The 22498-nt window shown below is 37.9% G+C and overlaps 1 protein-coding gene across 1 annotated transcript in view; it reads left to right on the top strand.

Annotated features, from left to right (window-relative positions):
- Nucleotides 1–20182, top strand: part of LOC113545795 (mucin-19) — a 41402-nt gene extending 21220 nt beyond the window's left edge. The window contains exons 6-16 of the mRNA XM_053230889.1: nt 67–9431; nt 9633–9760; nt 13167–13228; nt 13337–13461; nt 13675–14372; nt 14576–14640; nt 14880–15055; nt 15161–15273; nt 16117–16181; nt 16294–16469; nt 17208–20182. Of these exons, the coding sequence (XP_053086864.1) occupies nt 67–9431; nt 9633–9760; nt 13167–13228; nt 13337–13461; nt 13675–14372; nt 14576–14640; nt 14880–15055; nt 15161–15273; nt 16117–16181; nt 16294–16469; nt 17208–17299 (11065 nt within the window). The 3' untranslated portion in view covers nt 17300–20182. The remainder of the gene's footprint in view (nt 1–66; nt 9432–9632; nt 9761–13166; nt 13229–13336; nt 13462–13674; nt 14373–14575; nt 14641–14879; nt 15056–15160; nt 15274–16116; nt 16182–16293; nt 16470–17207) is intronic.
- Nucleotides 20183–22498: the final 2316 nt, after the last annotated feature.

Below are 22498 nucleotides of genomic sequence, written 5' to 3'. Positions count from 1 at the left end.
AGCTGACACATCTTCAACATCACCAAGTTCTTCCGCTGGAACAACCGCAGAAACGACACTGCTAACCTCAACTAGTCTTAGTGAAACAACAGAATCCACAGCTGTCACATCTTCAGCATCACCAAGTTCTTCTACTGGAACAACCGCAGAAACGACACTGCTAACCTCAGCTAGTGTTAGTGAAACAACAGAATCCACAGCTGTCACATCTTCAACATCACCAAGTTCTTCTGCTGGAACAACCACAGAAACGACACTGCTAACCTCAACTAGTCTTAGTGAAACAACAGAATCCACAGCTGTCACATCTTCAACATCACCAAGTTCTTCTGCTGGAACAACTGCAGAAACGACACTGCTAACCTCAGCTAGTGTTAGTGAAACAACAGAATCCACAGCTGTCACATCTTCAACATCACCAAGTTCGCTAACCTCAACTAGTCTTAGTGAAACAACAGAATCCACAGCTGACACATCTTCAACATCACCAAGTTCTTCTGCTGGAACAACTGCAGAAACGACACTGCTAACCTCAGCTAGTGTTAGTGAAACAACAGAATCCACAGCTGTCACATCTTCAACATCACCAAGTTCGCTAACCTCAACTAGTCTTAGTGAAACAACAGAATCCACAGCTGACACATCTTCAACATCACCAAGTTCTTCTGCTGGAACAACCACAGAAACGACACTGCTAACCTCAACTAGTCTTAGTGAAACAACAGAATCCACAGCTGTCACATCTTCAACATCACCAAGTTCTTCTGCTGGAACAACTGCAGAAACGACACTGCTAACCTCAGCTAGTGTTAGTGAAACAACAGAATCCACAGCTGTCACATCTTCAACATCACCAAGTTCGCTAACCTCAACTAGTCTTAGTGAAACAACAGAATCCACAGCTGACACATCTTCAACATCACCAAGTTCTTCTGCTGGAACAACTGCAGAAACGACACTGCTAACCTCAACTAGTCTTAGTGAAACAACAGAATCCACAGCTGTCACATCTTCAGCATCACCAAGTTCTTCTACTGGAACAACCGCAGAAACGACACTGCTAACCTCAGCTAGTGTTAGTGAAACAACAGAATCCACAGCTGTCACATCTTCAACATCACCAAGTTCTACTGCTGGAACAACCGCAGAAACGACACTGCTAACCTCAACTAGTCTTAGTGAAACAACAGAATCCACAGCTGTCACATCTTCAGCATCACCAAGTTCTTCTACTGGAACAACCGCAGAAACAACACTGCTAACCTCAGCTAGTGTTAGTGAAACAACAGAATCCACAGCTGTCACATCTTCAACATCACCAAGTTCTTCTGCTGGAACAACTGCAGAAACGACACTGCTAACCTCAGCTAGTCTTAGTGAAACAACAGAATCCACAGCTGTCACATCTTCAGCATCACCAAGTTCTTCTACTGGAACAACCGCAGAAACGACATTGCTAACCTCAGCTAGTGTAAGTGAAACAACAGAATCCACAGCTGTCACATCTTCAGCATCACCAAGTTCTTCTGCTGGAACAACCGCAGAAACGACACTGCTATCCTCAACTAGTCTTAGTGAAACAACAGAATCCACAGCTGTCACATCTTCAACATCACCAAGTTCGCTAACCTCAGCTAGTCTTAGTGAAACAACAGAATCCACAGCTGTCACATCTTCAACATCACCAAGTTCTTCTGCTGGAACAACTGCAGAAACGACACTGCTAACCTCGACTAGTGTTAGTGAAACAACAGAATCCACAGCTGTCACATCTTCAACATCACCAAGTTCTTCTGCTGGAACAACTGCAGAAACGACACTGCTAACCTCAACTAGTCTTAGTGAAACAACAGAATCCACAGCTGTCACATCTTCAACATCACCAAGTTCTTCTGCTGGAACGACTGCAGAAACGACACTGCTAACCTCAACTAGTCTTAGTGAAACAACAGAATCCACAGCTGTCACATCTTCAACATCACCAAGTTCTTCTGCTGGAACAACTGCAGAAACGACACTGCTAACCTCAGCTAGTGTTAGTGAAACAACAGAATCCACAGCTGTCACATCTTCAACATCACCAAGTTCGCTAACCTCAACTAGTCTTAGTGAAACAACAGAATCCACAGCTGACACATCTTCAACATCACCAAGTTCTTCCGCTGGAACAACCGCAGATACGACACTGCTAACCTCAACTAGTCTTAGTGAAACAACAGAATCCACAGCTGTCACATCTTCAGCATCACCAAGTTCTTCTACTGGAACAACCGCAGAAACGACACTGCTAACCTCAGCTAGTGTTAGTGAAACAACAGAATCCACAGCTGTCACATCTTCAACATCACCAAGTTCTTCTGCTGGAACAACCACAGAAATGACACTGCTAACCTCAACTAGTCTTAGTGAAACAACAGAATCCACAGCTGTCACATCTTCAACATCACCAAGTTCTTCTGCTGGAACAACTGCAGAAACGACACTGCTAACCTCAGCTAGTGTTAGTGAAACAACAGAATCCACAGCTGTCACATCTTCAACATCACCAAGTTCGCTAACCTCAACTAGTCTTAGTGAAACAACAGAATCCACAGCTGACACATCTTCAACATCACCAAGTTCTTCTGCTGGAACAACCGCAGAAACGACACTGCTAACCTCAACTAGTCTTAGTGAAACAACAGAATCCACAGCTGTCACATCTTCAACATCACCAAGTTCTTCTGCTGGAACAACTGCAGAAACGACACTGCTAACCTCAGCTAGTGTTAGTGAAACAACAGAATCCACAGCTGTCACATCTTCAACATCACCAAGTTCGGTAACCTCAACTAGTCTTAGTGAAACAACAGAATCCACAGCTGACACATCTTCAGCATCACCAAGTTCTTCTGCTGGAACAACCGCAGAAACGACACTGCTATCCTCAACTAGTCTTAGTGAAACAACAGAATCCACAGCTGTCACATCTTCAACATCACCAAGTTCGCTAACCTCAGCTAGTCTTAGTGAAACAACAGAATCCACAGCTGTCACATCTTCAACATCACCAAGTTCTTCTGCTGGAACAACTGCAGAAACGACACTGCTAACCTCGACTAGTGTTAGTGAAACAACAGAATCCACAGCTGTCACATCTTCAACATCACCAAGTTCTTCTGCTGGAACAACTGCAGAAACGACACTGCTAACCTCAGCTAGTCTTAGTGAAACAACAGAATCCACAGCTGTCACATCTTCAACATCACCAAGTTCTTCTGCTGGAACGACTGCAGAAACGACACTGCTAACCTCAACTAGTCTTAGTGAAACAACAGAATCCACAGCTGTCACATCTTCAACATCACCAAGTTCTTCTGCTGGAACAACTGCAGAAACGACACTGCTAACCTCAGCTAGTCTTAGTGAAACAACAGAATCCACAGCTGTCACATCTTCAACATCACCAAGTTCGCTAACCTCAACTAGTCTTAGTGAAACAACAGAATCCACAGCTGACACATCTTCAACATCACCAAGTTCTTCCGCTGGAACAACAGCAGAAACGACACTGCTAACCTCAACTAGTCTTAGTGAAACAACAGAATCCACAGCTGTCACATCTTCAGCATCACCAAGTTCTTCTACTGGAACAACCGCAGAAACGACACTGCTAACCTCAGCTAGTGTTAGTGAAACAACAGAATCCACAGCTGTCACATCTTCAACATCACCAAGTTCTTCTGCTGGAACAACCACAGAAACGACACTGCTAACCTCAACTAGTCTTAGTGAAACAACAGAATCCACAGCTGTCACATCTTCAACATCACCAAGTTCTTCTGCTGGAACAACTGCAGAAACGACACTGCTAACCTCAGCTAGTGTTAGTGAAACAACAGAATCCACAGCTGTCACATCTTCAACATCACCAAGTTCGCTAACCTCAACTAGTCTTAGTGAAACAACAGAATCCACAGCTGACACATCTTCAACATCACCAAGCTCTTCTGCTGGAACACCTGCAGAAACGACACTGCTAACCTCAACTAGTCTTAGTGAAACAACAGAAACCACAGCTGTCACATCTTCAACATCACCAAGTTCTTCTGCTGGAACAACTGCAGAAACGACACTGCTAACCTCGACTAGTGTTAGTGAAACAACAGAATCCACAGCTGTCACATCTTCAACATCACCAAGTTCTTCTGCTGGAACAACTGCAGAAACGACACTGCTAACCTCAGCTAGTCTTAGTGAAACAACAGAATCCACAGCTGTCACATCTTCAACATCACCAAGTTCTTCTGCTGGAACGACTGCAGAAACGACACTGCTAACCTCAACTAGTCTTAGTGAAACAACAGAATCCACAGCTGTCACATCTTCAACATCACCAAGTTCTTCTGCTGGAACAACTGCAGAAACGACACTGCTAACCTCAGCTAGTGTTAGTGAAACAACAGAATCCACAGCTGTCACATCTTCAACATCACCAAGTTCGCTAACCTCAACTAGTCTTAGTGAAACAACAGAATCCACAGCTGACACATCTTCAACATCACCAAGTTCTTCTGCTGGAACAACCGCAGAAACGACACTGCTAACCTCAACTAGTCTTAGTGAAACAACAGAATCCACAGCTGTCACATCTTCAGCATCACCAAGTTCTTCTACTGGAACAACCGCAGAAACAACACTGCTAACCTCAGCTAGTGTTAGTGAAACAACAGAATCCACAGCTGTCACATCTTCAACATCACCAAGTTCTTCTGCTGGAACAACTGCAGAAACGACACTGCTAACCTCAGCTAGTGTTAGTGAAACAACAGAATCCACAGCTGTCACATCTTCAACATCACCAAGTTCTTCTGCTGGAACAACCACAGAAACGACACTGCTAACCTCAACTAGTCTTAGTGAAACAACAGAATCCACAGCTGTCACATCTTCAGCATCACCAAGTTCTTCTACTGGAACAACCGCAGAAACGACATTGCTAACCTCAGCTAGTGTAAGTGAAACAACAGAATCCACAGCTGTCACATCTTCAGCATCACCAATTTCTTCTGCTGGAACAACCGCAGAAACGACACTGCTATCCTCAACTAGTCTTAGTGAAACAACAGAATCCACAGCTGTCACATCTTCAACATCACCAAGTTCGCTAACCTCAGCTAGTCTTAGTGAAACAACAGAATCCACAGCTGTCACATCTTCAACATCACCAAGTTCTTCTGCTGGAACAACTGCAGAAACGACACTGCTAACCTCGACTAGTGTTAGTGAAACAACAGAATCCACAGCTGTCACATCTTCAACATCACCAAGTTCTTCTGCTGGAACAACTGCAGAAACGACACTGCTAACCTCAGCTAGTCTTAGTGAAACAACAGAATCCACAGCTGTCACATCTTCAACATCACCAAGTTCTTCTGCTGGAACGACTGCAGAAACGACACTGCTAACCTCAACTAGTCTTAGTGAAACAACAGAATCCACAGCTGTCACATCTTCAGCATCACCAAGTTCTTCTGCTGGAACAACTGCAGAAACGACACTGCTAACCTCAACTAGTCTTAGTGAAACAACAGAATCCACAGCTGTCACATCTTCAACATCACCAAGTTCTTCTGCTGGAACAACTGCAGAAACGACACTGCTAACCTCAACTAGTCTTAGTGAAACAACAGAATCCACAGCTGTCACATCTTCAACATCACCAAGTTCTTCTGCTGGAACAACCGCAGAAACGACACTGCTAACCTCAGCTAGTGTTAGTGAAACAACAGAATCCACAGCTGTCACATCTTCAACATCACCAAGTTCGCTAACCTCAGCTAGTCTTAGTGAAACAACAGAATCCACAGCTGTCACATCTTCAACACCACCAAGTTCTTCTGCTGGAACAACTGCAGAAACGACACTGCTAACCTCAACTAGTCTTAGTGAAACAACGGAATCCACAGCTGTCACATCTTCAACATCACCAAGTTCTTCTGCTGGAACAACTGCAGAAACGACACTGCTAACCTCAAGTAGTCTTAGTGAAACAACAGAATCCACAGCTGTCACATCTTCAACATCACCAAGTTCTTCCGCTGGAACAACCGCAGAAACGACACTGCTAACCTCAACTAGTCTTAGTGAAACAACAGAATCCACAGCTGTCACATCTTCAACATCACCAAGTTCTTCTGCTGGAACAACCGCAGAAACGACACTGCTAACCTCAACTAGTCTTAGTGAAACAACAGAAACCACAGCTGTCACATCTTCAACATCACCAAGCTCTTCTGCTGGAACACCTGCAGAAACGACACTGCTAACCTCAACTAGTCTTAGTGAAACAACAGAAACCACAGCTGTCACATCTTCAACATCACCAAGTTCTTCTGCTGGAACAACTGCAGAAACGACACTGCTAACCTCAACTAGTCTTAGTGAAACAACAGAATCCACAGCTGTCACATCTTCAACATCACCAAGTTCTTCTGCTGGAACAACTGCAGAAACGACACTGCTAACCTCAGCTAGTGTTAGTGAAACAACAGAATCCACAGCTGTCACATCTTCAACATCACCAAGTTCTTCTGCTGGAACAACTGCAGAAACGACACTGCTAACCTCAGCTATTGTTAGTGAAACAACAGAATCCACAGCTGTCACATCTTCAGCATCACCAAGTTCTTCTGCTGGAACAACCGCAGAAACGACACTGCTAACCTCAGCTAGTGTTAGTGAAACAACAGAATCCACAGCTGTCACATCTTCAACATCACCAAGTTCTTCTGCTGGAACAACCGCAGAAACGACACTGCTAACCTCAACTAGTCTTAGTGAAACAACAGAATCCACAGCTGTCACATCTTCAACATCACCAAGTTCTTCTGCTGGAACAACTGCAGAAACGACACTGCTAACCTCAGCTAGTCTTAGTGAAACAACAGAATCCACAGCTGTCACATCTTCAACATCACCAAGTTCTTCTGCTGGAACAACCGCAGAAACGACACTGCTAACCTCAACTAATCTTAGTGAAACAACAGAATCCACAGCTGTCACATCTTCAACATCACCAAGTTCTTCTGCTGGAACAACCGCCGAAACGACACTGCTAACCTCAACTAGTCTTAGTGAAACAACAGAATCCACAGCTGTCACATCTTCAACATCACCAAGTTCTTCTGCTGGAACAACCGCAGAAACGACACTGCTAACCTCAACTAGTCTTAGTGAAACAACAGAATCCACAGCTGTCACATCTTCAACATCACCAAGTTCTTCTGCTGGAACAACTGCAGAAACAACACTGGGAAACGCCACTATTTTTACTGACACAACAGAATCAGCAGCTGTCACATCTTCAATATCACTAAAATCTTCTGCTGGAACAACTGCAGAAACGACACTGCTAACCTCAACTAGTCTTAGTGAAACAACAAAATCTGCATCAACTCATAGAACAGGTGTTACATCAGAACCACCATCAACTTCTCCTTCAGTATCTACTACAGGCATCACATTGGAAACGTCAACAGGTGTTACATCAGAACCACCATCAACTTCTCCTTCAGGATCAACTACAGGCATCACACTGCAAACATCAACAGGTGTTACATCAGAACTACCATCATCTTCTCCCTTAGGATCAACTGCAGGCATCACAGTGGAAACATCAACAGGTTTTACATCAGAACCACCATCAACTTCTCCTTCGGGATCAACTACAGGCATCACATTTGAAACATCAACAGGTGTTACATCAGAATCACCATCAACTTCTTTTTCAGGATCAACTACAGGAATCACAGTGGAAAGGTCAACAGGTGTTACATCAGAACCACCATCAACTTCTCCCTCAGGATCGACTACAACCATAACAGTGGAAATTTCAACAGGTGTTACGTCAGAACCACCATCAACTTCTTCTTCAGAATCAGCTACAGTCATGTCACTGCAAACAGCAACAGGTGTTACATCAGAACCACCATCAACTTCTCCTTCAGAGTCATCTACAGCAGTCACAGTTGAAACATCAACAGGTGTTACATCAGAATCACCATCAACTTCTCCTTCAGATTCAACTACAACCATCACAGTTGAAACATCAACAGGTGTTACATCAGAATCACCATCAACCTCTCCTTCAGATTCAACTACAACCATCACACTGGAAACATCAACAGGTGTTACATCAGAACCACCATCAACTTCTTCAGAATCAACTACAGCCATCCCACTGCAAACATCAACAGGTGTTACATCAGAATCACCATCAACTTCTCCCTCAGGATCAACTACAGGCATCACAGTGGAAACATCAACAGGTGTTACATCAGAACCACCATCAACTTCTCCCTCAGGATCGACTACAACCATAACAGTGGAAATTTCAACAGGTGTTACATCAGAATCACCATCATCTTCTTCAGAATCAAATACAGCCATCCCACTGCAAACATCAACAGGTGTTACATCAGAATCACCATCAACTTCTCCCTTAGGATCAACTACAGCCATCACAGTTGAAACATCAACAGGTGTTACATTAGAACCACCATCAACTTCTCCTTCAGAGTCATCTACAGTGATCATACTGGAAACATCAACAGGTATTACATCAGAATCACCATCAACTTCTTCAGAATCAACTACAGCCATCCCACTGCAAACATCATCAAGTGTTACATCAGAATCACCATCTAGTACTCTTTCAAGATCAACTACAGGCATTACACCAAAAACAACAACAGGTGTTACATCAGAACCACCATCTAGTACTCTTTCAAGATCAACTACAGGCATCACACCAAAACCATCCACAGGTGTTACATCAGAACCGTCATCTAGTACTCTTTCAAGATCAACCACAGGCATCACGCCAAAAACAACAACAGGTGTTATATCAGAACCACCATCTAGTACTCCTTCAAGATCAACCACAGGCATCACACCAAAACCATCAACAGGTGTTACATCAGAACCGCCATCTAGTACTCCTTCAAGATCAACCACAGGCATCACACCAAAAACAACAACAGGTGTTACGTCAGAACCGCCATCTAGTACTCCTTCAAGATCAACCACAGGCATCACACCAAAAACAACAACAGGTGTTATGTCAGAACCGCCATCTAGTACTCCTTCAAGATCAACCACAGGTATCACACCAAAACCATCAACAGGTGTTACGTCAGAACCGCCATCTAGTACTCCTTCAAGATCAACCACAGGTATCACACCAAAAACAACAACAGGTGTTACGTCAGAACCGCCATCTAGTACTCCTTCAAGATCAACCACAGGCATCACACCAAAAACAACAACAGGTGTTACATCAGAACCGCCATCTAGTACTCCTACAAGATCAACCACAGGCATCACACCAAAAACATCAACACATGTTACAACGGGAACACCATCTAGCCCTTCTTCAAGATCAACTACAGGTATAACACAGAAACCAGCAGTAATCACATCTTAATCAATGCCAACTTCTTCCAAAATAGCTACAGATATTACACCGCAATCTTCTTATTTAGCATTAGATTATTTTTAAGTTCACAAATTATATATTCTAGTATTCTCAAACCTTATTTGTCTTTGACATTTATATTTACTTAAATACTTTTTCCCATCTGTTTTCACAGATGAACCTACAACAAGCCCAGTTGCCATACGGTATATTAGCTTTACCACTAATGAAACATTTGTTCCTGACCTATCAAACAAATCTTCATCTGCCTTCAATGACCGAGCAAACCTTGTCATAACAAAGGTCTGTCTCATTTATTAAAATGTACATGTAGTTTATCTATACACATATTAATTTATCATTAAGTGAAAAATCATTGATGTAATAATAATAATAATAATAATGCATTTTATTTACTGGTGCCTTTCAAAACACCCAAGGTCACCTCACAAGCGGGCAAAAAATACAAATAAAAATCATTACACAAGACAAAGGCACACAACAAACACTCAGCATATACAAATAAAATACAGTAAAGCCTCAGTAAAACATATTATAGAAAAGCCTGAATAAAAAGATATGTCTTAAGACGCTTTTTAAATGTCTGCAGGCAGTCGCTGTTACGAATATCAAGGGGAAGGGAATTCCATAGGCGAGGGGCAGCATAGCTAAAAGATCTGGCACCCATAGTAGTTAGTCGAATCCGAGGTACCACAAGAGAAATTGAAGATGAGGATCTGAGAGCACGTGGAGGGGTGTAAACATGAAGAAGTTGAGTAAAGTATTGGGGTGCAAGATTATGAAGTGCCTTGTAAGTAAGTAACAGGATCTTGTATTCAACTCGATACCTTACTGGAAGCCAATGCAACTGCTGAAGAACTGGAGAAATGTGCTCAGTAGAAGGTGTTCTACAAAGAATACGTGCTGCAGAATTCTGAACCAACTGAAGCTTATATAGCAATTTAGATGGAACACCAGTGAGAAGGGCATTACAATAGTCTATATGTGATATGATTAGTGCATTAACAAGAACTGCTGTATTATTGACGAAAACCAGATTGAAATTGTTCAAACAAATTATTGTTGGAAAGATGTTCATGAATTTGAATTGCAATACACTTTTCCACGATCTTAGAGATAAATGGTAAATTTAGAATCGGACAATAATTATCAAAGTTAAATGGATCAGCCCCTGGTTTCTTAAGTATGGGAGTAATAATAGCAGATTTAAGAGATGAAGGTACAGAACCAGAAACAAGCGAGGCGTGAACAATTTTAGTAATCGATGACAACAGGGCTGGTAAACAAGCTTTCACTAAAGGAGTTGGTAGAGGATCTAGCTGACAAGTCGAAGATTTAGATTTACTTATCAGACTCAATATCTCTGAAGTAGTTGGTAATGTAAAAGAAGAGAAAGCAGAGTGAGGAGGTGCGAGAGAGATAGATTGACAGAAGCCATGGTGAAAAGTACTAATAAGTAATTGCTGATGAATGTTTTTAACCTTAGACTCAAAAAAAGTCATAAAACGATCACATAAGTCAGTGGAATACATATCAGATGGCAAAAAATCAGGAGGTCGCAAAATGTTGTTAACCACCGAGAAAAGAAACCTGGAGTTCCCATTGCTGACTCCAATTATGTTGGAATAATAATCAGATTTAGTTTTGGACAGTGCATTTTTGTAGTATTGAATATGTTCAGAATACATTTCTTTGTGAACAGTAAGGCCAGACCTGACATACAAACGCTCTAATCTACGGCCTTTAGTTTTAAGTTCACGCAATTCAGGTGTAAACCAAGGAGCTGAATGTACAAATGAAACAGTTTGAATTTTCACAGGTGCAAGATCATCTAAAATCATGTGTAGTCCATCATCGTAATATGAAACCAATTCATCATTTGCTGGAAAAGATGGCAAGTTCATCAGCAAGAGTAGACACATCATTGTTCTTAATATTCCGAAATGTGATCGGGCGACACGGGTTTACCTTAAAAACTGCCAGTTGGGCACAAAAAGACACCAGCAGATGATCTGATATGGACAAATCAGAAACAGTACAATTATAAGGTGTTATACCAGAACAGCAAACAAGATCAAGAATATGCCCCTTGGAATGAGTGGGCAATGTGTTAAATTGCTTCACACCAAAACAATCCAAGCATGATAAAAATTCACTTGTAAATGCATTACTGACATTGTCTATATGTATGTTAAAATCACCCAGCATAATAACATTTGGAGACATAGAACATAGATAAGTCAAGAATTCAGAAAGTTCAGTTAAAAAGGCATTATTGCTCTTAGGAGGGCGGTAAATAGTTGTGAGGATGGTGGGAATCGCCCCATTAATTTTTAAGGCAATTGATTCAAACGAAGAATATACAGGCAAAGTTAACAGAGATATTTTCAATTTCTCTTTATAAAGTATTGCTAGCCCCCCTCCCCGTCCCATAACACGGGATTTACAAACGTAACCATATCCTGGGGGAACAGACTGGTTCAAATGAAAAAAGTCAGCTGGTTTCTGCCATGTCTCAGTTAAACAGAAAAAGTCAAACTTACAGTCAGACAGCAGATCATACACCAGTGGTCCTTTAGTGGAAAGTGATCGTATATTAAGTAATCCAAAGGAAAAATTGTTATTACCAGAATCGTTACCAACCGATCTGGCCAAGTTGGTCAATACACCGTGATCAACAGTCCGTGTGAGCCTCCTCGCCGAGCGTGGTTTAGATGACCAAAAGGATCGTATTTGAAATGAGCCATCGATGTTATAACTCCGCCGAGACCCGCGATGTATATATTTCCGACGTGGTATGTACACAATATTTGAGGGAAGATGTAGAGCTGACGGAAGATTAAAAGGACGCGAGCGGAGCTGAATAAGTTCCACCGCAGAGTACTGGAGCATCATCCATACCGCAGAGTAGTATACAGCAGAAAGGACGACCCAGATGTAGCTCATCCGCACCAGTAGCATCATCACCACCAGTAGCATCATCATCATCATCAACATCAACACGCAGATCAACCAGCGTGCAAACCCACCGAATCAGCGCGGATACACAAATCACAGTGTCACTTTTAAAACAGTTTAAAACAGTTCATCAATGCATTCATGCATTCATAAGTGCATGAACATTTAGAAGTACTAAAAAGTTAAAATTCCCTCCCTGAGCAGCGGCAGCTAATAGCGCCAGCGTTCACCCGGAAGTGTGTAATATCTATACAACTGTTCCTGCATTTTTGTAAAATAATTGAAAATAATGGGTCATTTTTTAAATTAAGGTTAAGGATGTTAAGTTGTCAAGGATATTTTTGGGTGTGCAAGGACTGCAGAATGTCTATAACATATTGAGGTCTTCATGACCTGTGAAAGTGCATCTTAATTTCACACATAACCTTACTCTGTAAGTGTATGAGTGTTGCTGTAGTCGTAAAAGAGGTCTATGTAAATGAGCTCAGTGGACCATAATCTAACTCACTGCAGCATGTCAACTCAGCATATTCCTGTCATTTGATGCTCTAGTTATTTCATTAGCATTAACAAAATGTAATCTTGCCTTCTGGATAAGTTCTAAAATCCTTGTGGGAGTAATTCAGAGAATTGATGTAGGTTGTGATTGCCTAATGAAGCTAGAGCCTTTAATCTCTTGCTATAATGTTGAAGCTTTACAGTAATTGCTTTGGCACTCCTTTCTTTACAGCTTGAACCAATCTTAAAGAAGAATTCCAGCAACTTCATCAAACTAACAGTGATTCGTTTCAGGTGTGTATTGATCTTGCTCCTGCTCTATTTCTTTTAAATTGTATATGACTTTTCCATAAGCTGTATGTTGCTAATAAATTGCCTGCTCACATTTGTTTGTCTGCATAGGTCTGGATCAATCATCACAGATATGAGTTTAAGCTACACAAATCAAGGAGGTCTTCCCAGTGATCAACAAATCATTGACACAATAAAGAATGCAGATACAGGTTTTGTCATGACAGATGTTTTTGGTAAGCATGACACACATTTGCTTATGTAAAGGTTCAAATGGGAAAAGTAGCATTTATACTTCTAATGAATATTTTGAATGTAAGCTGCTGATTATTTAGATGTGATACCCTTGGGTGACAACTTTTCACAAATGGTCAATATGAATATGTGACTCAATTTTTACATATTTTTCCTAAGATGTATGCTAATCTCACCCTTTATTTTAATTACAGTAACACAAACAGCAACTACTACTACTCCGACCATACCTACTACAATAGCAACTATTTCTTCTGCTACTACAAAACCACTTGATACAACAACTACTACAAAAGCACCTACAGTAACTACAGCTACTACAAAAACAACTATTACAGCTGCTACTACTACAAAACTGACTGTTCCACCAGCTACTACAAAAGCATCTACAGTAACTACAGCTACTACAAAAACAACTATTACAGCTGCTACTACAAAAACAACTACAACACCTACAGCAATTACAACAAAAGCAACTACAAAACCTATAGCAGTTACTACAAAAACAACTACAAAACCTACAGCAATTACAACAACAGCAACTACAAAACCTATAGCAGTTACTACAAAAACAACTACAAAGCCTACAGCAATTACTACAAAAGCAACTACAAAACCTATAGTAATTACTACAAAAGCAACTATTACAAGTACAACTCCAGCAACCACAAAAGCTACTACTAAAACAACTACTACTACTACAACTACTACTACCACCACCACTCCAAAACCAACAACAACAACAACAACAACAACAACAACAACTGTTGTACCAACTCGTCCACTGCCAACTGTCGAGATGAGTGCTGTTCTCAAGTATACTTATGTTCCACAGCTTGGTAATCCTCAGAGTAAGGAATTCAAAGAATTGGAAGCCATTGTGGTTCTAGTGGTAAGTGTGAGACCATCCACTGAAATATTTAAATTACTCAGTACAGAACACTATACATTTCACAATTGTGGTCAAATCTAAGATCTAAAATGTAAGTTTTGTAATAGAAACTTACAAAAAGCTTGTCTACTCTCTATATAGAAAATCAGTAATAAAAAGTTCTGATGGTAGTATAATAACAATTAGTTTGTTTGTTTTTGCAGCTGGATCAAATCTATAAAACACTGTATGGCCCTCTGTTCATCCGGACCATTGTCCTAGCCTTCAAGTGAGACCCATTGTTTATAAATGCATAATTTACACTTCATACATTGTAGGTGGTGTTTGTATAATGCGATTCAATTGTTTCAAGCCCTTTACACGTACTAGAAATTGGTTAAAACAGTGTGTTATTGTCTATCCTGTAATATGCATGTAATTCCAACTCTAACCCATGTAACTGTAATTCCAACCCTAATTCAGAGTTTGTTTAGACAGATTTGATATTAACAAAGAATTCCCCCCTAGACCTCAGCCCAAACGTGCAGATGAAAATACGCAAGCAGAGGTCCAGCTGGTATTCAATGAGAACTCCACAAAACCTGTCCCAACTGGTGAACAAGTAGTGAATGCTCTGAAAAATGTTGCAGAAAATAACAATACTTTCAGCGTGCAATTTGAAGCCTCAACAATCACTCTAATCAGTGAGTATATAAACATATATTATCAAATATGTATGTAACACTGTATTTTACCCTATATTTCTCTTTCCAGATTTTTGCATTAATACTCTATATTTCTCTTTCCAGATGAGCCATACATTATCCCTGTGCAATTCCGAACAAATGGCACTTTTGTAGCAGCTCTCTCAAATACTAATTCAGATTTATTCACAAACAGATCAATCATGATTAAAACAGGAGTAAGTATGAAATCAGCACACACTGGTTTATAGGATTACTTTTTATACAAACACCAAACGGAATCAGTCCCTTTCTCAAATACAAGCATAAACTGCAGAAATATACATATGGACTTAAATAGTCACAGTAAGTTCCACAAATAGAAATTATACAAATATGGTATGTACTCGCTAATGGGCACAATACATTCCACAAATAAATGCAGAGACATTTGTAGTATCTGTGGTAACATTATGAAAATGTGGAGAATAAAAAAATAACTACAAAATAATATATGTTAATGATATTTGAGGCCTGAGGACCTGAATTTTCAAAGATGCAAGATGAATTTTGATAATTAGTATAATTACAGTTTCCTGCACAGATGAAGGCAATACACTATAATCACAAATAAATAATTCTTTGTACAATATTTGGTTTCAAAGATTAACCCAGAACAAGCCTACAAGAGCTGTACATGGTTTTGTTGTCCCTACCCTGTGTTTATTTGTAGAATGTATTTTGTTTGGTGATTATATACATTTTCTCACTTTGTACATGAGCTTGTATTTGTGAAAGGTATTGATGCTGTTTTCTCTTAATATATTTTTATTCATGTTTAATATTATTTTAATAGTAAAAATTAGAAGTACTGTATATATTAGCTTTGGCTTTTTAAAGGTGCATTAGGTAAGATTTCTCAAAATTTTGTCAAGATTAGGTCTCTATTGGTTAAGTAGGTGGAGTTGAATAAGATTTGAATTTTTTTTTACTCTTTGAATTAAACCATCATTTATTCATATTATTATTAAGAAAAAAATTGACTTTTGGGCTTTTAACTACATGTTTCTGACCTGTTGCAGCTTACTCCTTTTTTCACTGATGACTTCCCTACTACTTTCATCATCTTAACCATGTCAAACTTCAGGTATTTAGACTAAGTGCATTTTGCATCACAACCCAGTCATGTTCATATTTAAAACCAAATGTCATTTTACACAGATTTTTTTCCCTAACTCGCTTTATCTTTGGCTATATAGCAAAGGAAGACCTAAAGAAAATTCTGATTCAATTCTGAACTTCATGGACTTGGCTTTTGCCAAATCTGCTAAACTTCCCAACAACACCCAAATTGGGGAAACTATGCTTAGAGCAGCCAGAAATAACAGCCTTCCTTTCAAGATCTTCACCAATGACATCATAGTCAATGGCACACGTAAGTAGTATATACATGTATCATGTGGGAAGAAATATTTATGTAAGCAATAAAACACTTAGGGATGTGCTTTAATATAATAATCAATGACAGGGTGGTGTGATGCAGACCTACACAAAGTGGAGTTACAGTTACCACCCCGGAGTTGATTATTTTCTAATAACAGCATGTCTTGAAGTGTTTTATCCCTATGACACTACAGCCATTTCATCAAAATTTACATTAAATTTTTGAGATTACATTTTGTTTATAGTTACATTTAATGTAGTGAAGTTTCTGCAATACAAGTAGTACACTTACAGTATATCAAAACAGCTATAAACTGCTATGAGCTATAAGTTAATATGACAAAATAAAACACAGCTTGTCAAATGAGAAAGCAAAGTCCTCTGTCCTGAAGAGCTGTGATTTGAATTACAGCTGACATTCTATAACAGCAGTTCTGTCAGTAGAATTAATCAACACCATCTGACCGATCAGAATCAAAAACTCAACAGCACTATGGTATAATGATTTAATAACATGTTTTGTGCATGTTATTTTAAGTGTGTTACTGCTCCAATCATAAATCACTGGATCATGGTATATTGTCCGACTGATATGTCACCGTGCTCCTGATCCTAAGCTTTAGAGAACACACTTTTAATTTTGTAATTAAAAGCTAGTAAATCAGCATTGTTACTATCACTTAGAGTATCTGTCTATTTCTAGCATGTCATTTATATTTTATTCCAACAGTAATATCATCGAGCGATGTCAGCAGCAAGATCAGTGTGCTCATGGCGTGCTTCATGGTGGCTGTGTCACTTCTGTTCACATGGTCCAGCTGATGCTAAGGCACATCCTCCAGTCAGAGTGAGAAACTTCACCATATTTACACTCTGATTACTTTAATGAACCATGCAAATACAGTATGCCTAGCTAAGTTTTTATATATACTGTAAATGCACATGCTTAAAAAGCACAATAATAATTTATACAAGCAAACTTGTATGATAGGGTATGGTCAGTACTCATAGCTTTAATTATTATGAATTTCTATATAAGTTGGTGATGGGCATTTTGCAAATGATCTTTGTATTTGAATATATCCTGGAGGCAAGAATGAAGGAATTTCTTTGTCACAAGACAACATGACAAACTAAAATGGGAAGAGCACTGTGGTGTGTCATATTCTGTGTATTATTCTACATCTAGGTTACCATTTTTTGTGCCTTATGGCACTGAATAAATCTAAAAAAAAAAGTGTTATGGGTTTTTGCAAATTATATAACTCTATAATAATTATAAATTATGATTTAGTCCAAATTAAGCAGAGATTAAATAAAACACAAATGAAACTACTGCCTGTAAGCCACAGAATGCATACAAAGTGGTTTGACTAGTTTTAATGCCTCTCTATAAGTTTGTACTCAACAGGCAGGCTACGCAACAACTTTGTGTGACAAAGATGACTGTATGTTCTCATGTTCTGTAATTTAATATAGCATGTAATAGACTAAAATATTATTATTTATATTTGACTTATCTAAAATTGTACACTTTAAAAAATATATATTGTTTGTTCATTTAATCTTCTCTATTGCACTCAGCACTATGTATTTATTTACTGCAGTAGATAAGTCTTTGGACTATGTATTTATTGAGATATTTTAATATAGTCAACTATATATGCTACAATATGGTTGCATTGACTGTAGTACTTCATATTTATAAATGCCCAACTCAGTTTCTAATAAACTCAGGAGAAGCTGTACCAATGACCCTTTTTTTATTGCTAAAATTGAACGTTAACCATTTCATTAATGTTATTAAGTTTCAGGAAATTAATCAACAGTATTACAAATCTATGATATAATTTTCAGGCATACAATTATTGCCTCTCTCAGATAATCAAATCTCTGAGATAATCTATGTTTAGATAGATATCATCAAGATCAGAGGCTTGTGCACTTGCTGCTGCCAAGATTCACTATTACAAGCCACAGTTGCAATTACTGGATCTGAAATCAATTCCAACCCCAACAAATTAGCAAACAGTCTTGATGTAGTACATAGATTTCACGTAGGTGTACATTATATATTATATGTCTGCTGTCTTAAACATCCATGTTTCTGTCTGTTTTTTAAACATCCATGAATTGGATAAGTCATATTTTCTCTTGCATGTGTATGCCAAACCTGAGTCAGTAAAACATTTTGGTCATGACCAAGATTCACTCCACTGTTGTTCAGTGAGTTTAATGACTCATATTTAAGTTCATTCAGTCTGAATTAGAGATTTCCAGCATTTCCAGCTTAAGATGTCACCTAGTGGCAGAAGCACAAAAATGACTAATTTCACCTCCTGAATTTTAATTGTACAGTTTATTCTTTTCATACAATGTATGTAGATATATACAGTGCATGGCCTAATGAAATATATTCTGAAATATTTTTGCTATACAAAGTACATTGTTAAATTACAATTAAATAATAGGTTTTTAATCATATAATTGTCATAATCCAATCAAATCCGCTGCTTGTTTGGATTTCTTTCTCACCATGAATTAGTCCAAATATCAATAAATAAATCAATAAAAATAAAAAATGTACTGACTATCACTTTTATATAAACATATTTTAGCACAAATAAAGTTCGTACGCCATGATGAGACAATATTCCGATGTTCAGTGTGGCTGTTTGCTGCCATCTTGTGTCTTTTTGTTTCTTCTTGTTTTCTGTAGAAATAAAAATTACACAGCTTTAAAATATGTGTATAACAAACATGACTAAATTTACTAAACAAACACATGCTAAAATTATGACTGATGCTTGAGACACCTCTGTAAAGATTTTAAACATCTCTTTAAACACTTTTGTTTATCACCTTTCTTTTTATCGAAGAATTCTGCCCCATGATAGGTCCTTTTCAGTGAGTCAGATTATCTAACCCATCTAACCCGACTCTTTTGGTTCCCAAAAGTTTTATTGTTGTGTCTGCTGTGTGTGTCCTTCATTACGAAGACTCATTCATGTAATCTTGTCTATTAGTTTACAGTGAAAAAATAACAGTAAAAAACGGCTTATATATTCAAGTGGGCTCTCAACTTTCACCAAAAAAGAGCTGGTTCAATGAGTCAACTCGTTTGTGACTATGCTGCATGTTAATGATAATGATAAAGATGATATTAATCTTTTGTAAAACCTGCACTAGTTTAATCAAACAATCATTGATGATCATGATTTTTTTTTTTTTTTTACTATTTTTTAAAATCCACTTGAATTTTGATTTTATTTAGTTATCTAGCAATAAAGATTGGATGCAAGATATTTACTATGTTACTGTATAATTATTATAAACCAAGGGCATCACCTGGCCCTAGTAAAATGGTGACAAAACTGACAAGGTGCCCCAGTAAACAAAATAGATTTCACTTATTGTTCATTGTTCACATACTCGCCTGCATACTTTTTGTCTATACTGTTTGTGTTCAATTTGGTAAGATTGTGTGAAGTACATCTTCTGTTCAGAACTCTATTTATATAATCATTTTCTTCTGTATTCAACAGTTTCACAAGAAATGTCCAAGTAAAAAATTTAAATAAATAAATAAAATAAAGATTGGTTAACAGTGCGTGAATGTGTGTTCATGTACATACAGTATGTGTCCCCATCCAGGGTGAATTACCACTTCAAGCCCAGTGTTCTGGGATAGGCTCCAGGTCCACCGTGACCCTGATCAGGATAAAGTGCTTAATGAAAGCGAGTGACTATGTCAGGGGGTCTAACATAAGATTCCAGCCTCCAGAAAAAAATAACCAACATTGATTTACTATTTGTATTCCAGAAACATTTTGGTTTTGGGTACATGTTGATAAAATATTTTGTCATGCAATGTCCCTGCTATAAATAACATTTTACTGAGTTCTCATGTTTATGGGTGGATTGAGGGGAAGGTATATCCAGCAGGTATGTACAAGACAGAGGAATGGTGGAATGAATACACAGAGTTGCAAATAGGGAAGTGGTCAAACAAATGTCTCTCACTGTAAATGATATGATATGTTCTTGTACTTGTTACAGAGTACAAACACCTGGCTGCATTTTATTCCCTCTGTTTTGCAATGTTTTGCAATTTTAAAATGAACTTCCAGAGTCAAACAATAGCATCAAGGATTACTTGACCAAGACATTTAGAAAATGTGTGTTTTGAAAGCATAATATAACATGAGATCCTGTTCATTTGAATGTGTATTTTTGCCTTCAAATTTGTAGATATTATGAGATTTGAAATAGCATTTGTGCATTAAAATTTCAAACAGCCCACTGAATATCGGAATATTGTCTCATCATGGCGTACGAACTTTATTTGTGCTAAAATATGTTTATATAAAAGTGACAGTCAGTACATTTTTTATTTTTATTTATTTATTTATTTATTTATTGATATTTGGACTAATTCATGGTGAGAAAGAAATCCAAACAAGCAGCACGGTTTCGGATTTGATTGGATTGTGATGGCTGACAAGAAATTATTCATTTTAAACTTGTTTATTACCTTAAGTGAGAAAATACTATGTGCCTAAATAGATTTTAAAACTAATAATCACTTAACCATTATGACAATTATATGATTAAAAACCTGTAATTTAACAATGTACTTTGTATAGCAAAAATATTTCAGAGTATATTTCATTAGGCCATGCACTGTATATATCTACATACATTGTATGAAAAGAATAAACTGTACAATTAAAATTCAGGAGGTGAAATTAGTCATTTTGTGCTTCTGCCACTAGGTGACATCTTAAGACATATTAAGAAAATACAAAAAATTATGTTTTACAGTTGTAATGTTTAATGTTTTAGTAATCTTTTAATTATTTATGCCAAATATTAAATTTATAAATAAAAAATTGTTTACTTATAGATATAGATTATATTATTATCATATTACTATTTCATGTAAAGAATTAAATAGTGAAAAAACAACTTCTGATATTAAATGGATATGAAAAGATGTTTCTCAATGCCCCTTAAATGATGGTTATAGATGTTTTTCTCCTGACCCAATATGTTTAATACTCCTGTGATTGTATAATCATAATATGTTCAATAAGAAAGATAGATAAAAGTCATACTAGAATCAGATAATTCTGACTTTTAATTGATACAGATGATGTTTTGCAAAATATGATCAGGGACATGAAAGTCAAAAAGGGCAGTTTTGAGTTCAGGTTGAATTAAAAAAAACAAAAAAAAACACTAGATCTATGGTAATTCAGTGCCTGACCTCACTTATGCTCTTGTAATCGGGATTGGGTAAATCCCCACAGCCCGCTCCAAAAATCCTTCCAAGAAGAGTGGAGGTTATTAATATATCATATAACATATCACTGATATGGTAAAGTTTTCTGTAAAGAGACACTGATGTAACATTTAATGGAAGGAGTGTCCAGTGACTGCACTTTGCAATTGTGTAAGTCTGCCACAAGGAAAATCTTCAGGAATTCACACTTTCCAGTTTCTTGGTAATATGACATGCAGTAGATTTTGTTTGTCTTTTCAGCTGCAGAAGAGAGAAAAAAAAGAACACCTGGTGAGGGAATAAACATTTAAAGTTGCTAACATGAATGATAACAGGAAGCAACTTGTCTCACAAATGTTTGACAACATTAAGTGTAACTCTAAACTGTGTCATTCCTTAGTAAATAAAAATTATTGTGGTAGAAGAGGAATAAAACAGTTTGAGACATGTTGTTTTCTCTCTCTCTCTCTCTCTCCCCCTATATATATATATATATATATATATATATATATATATATATATATATATATATATATAAGCTTATCCTTTGTTTTCAGTTATTCTTCTGTGTGTAAGACTTTAATTTGTGTTACTTTGCTAAAGTGATTTACTAAATGGATGAGATGAATGTATAAATATTTAATAATGGTTCTAAATATATTTCAGCTGTTGCTGGTAGTGTTGCCATAATTAGTTTCAAAGTAAACATTAATATTTGTTCTATCTTGTTTTCCTGA

The sequence above is a fragment of the Pangasianodon hypophthalmus genome, chromosome 28, assembly GCF_027358585.1.
Source record: "Pangasianodon hypophthalmus isolate fPanHyp1 chromosome 28, fPanHyp1.pri, whole genome shotgun sequence".
Classification (NCBI taxonomy): domain Eukaryota; kingdom Metazoa; phylum Chordata; class Actinopteri; order Siluriformes; family Pangasiidae; genus Pangasianodon; species Pangasianodon hypophthalmus.
The sequence above is the reverse complement of the archived record's forward strand: the minus strand, read 5'-3'. Positions and strand labels throughout refer to the sequence as shown.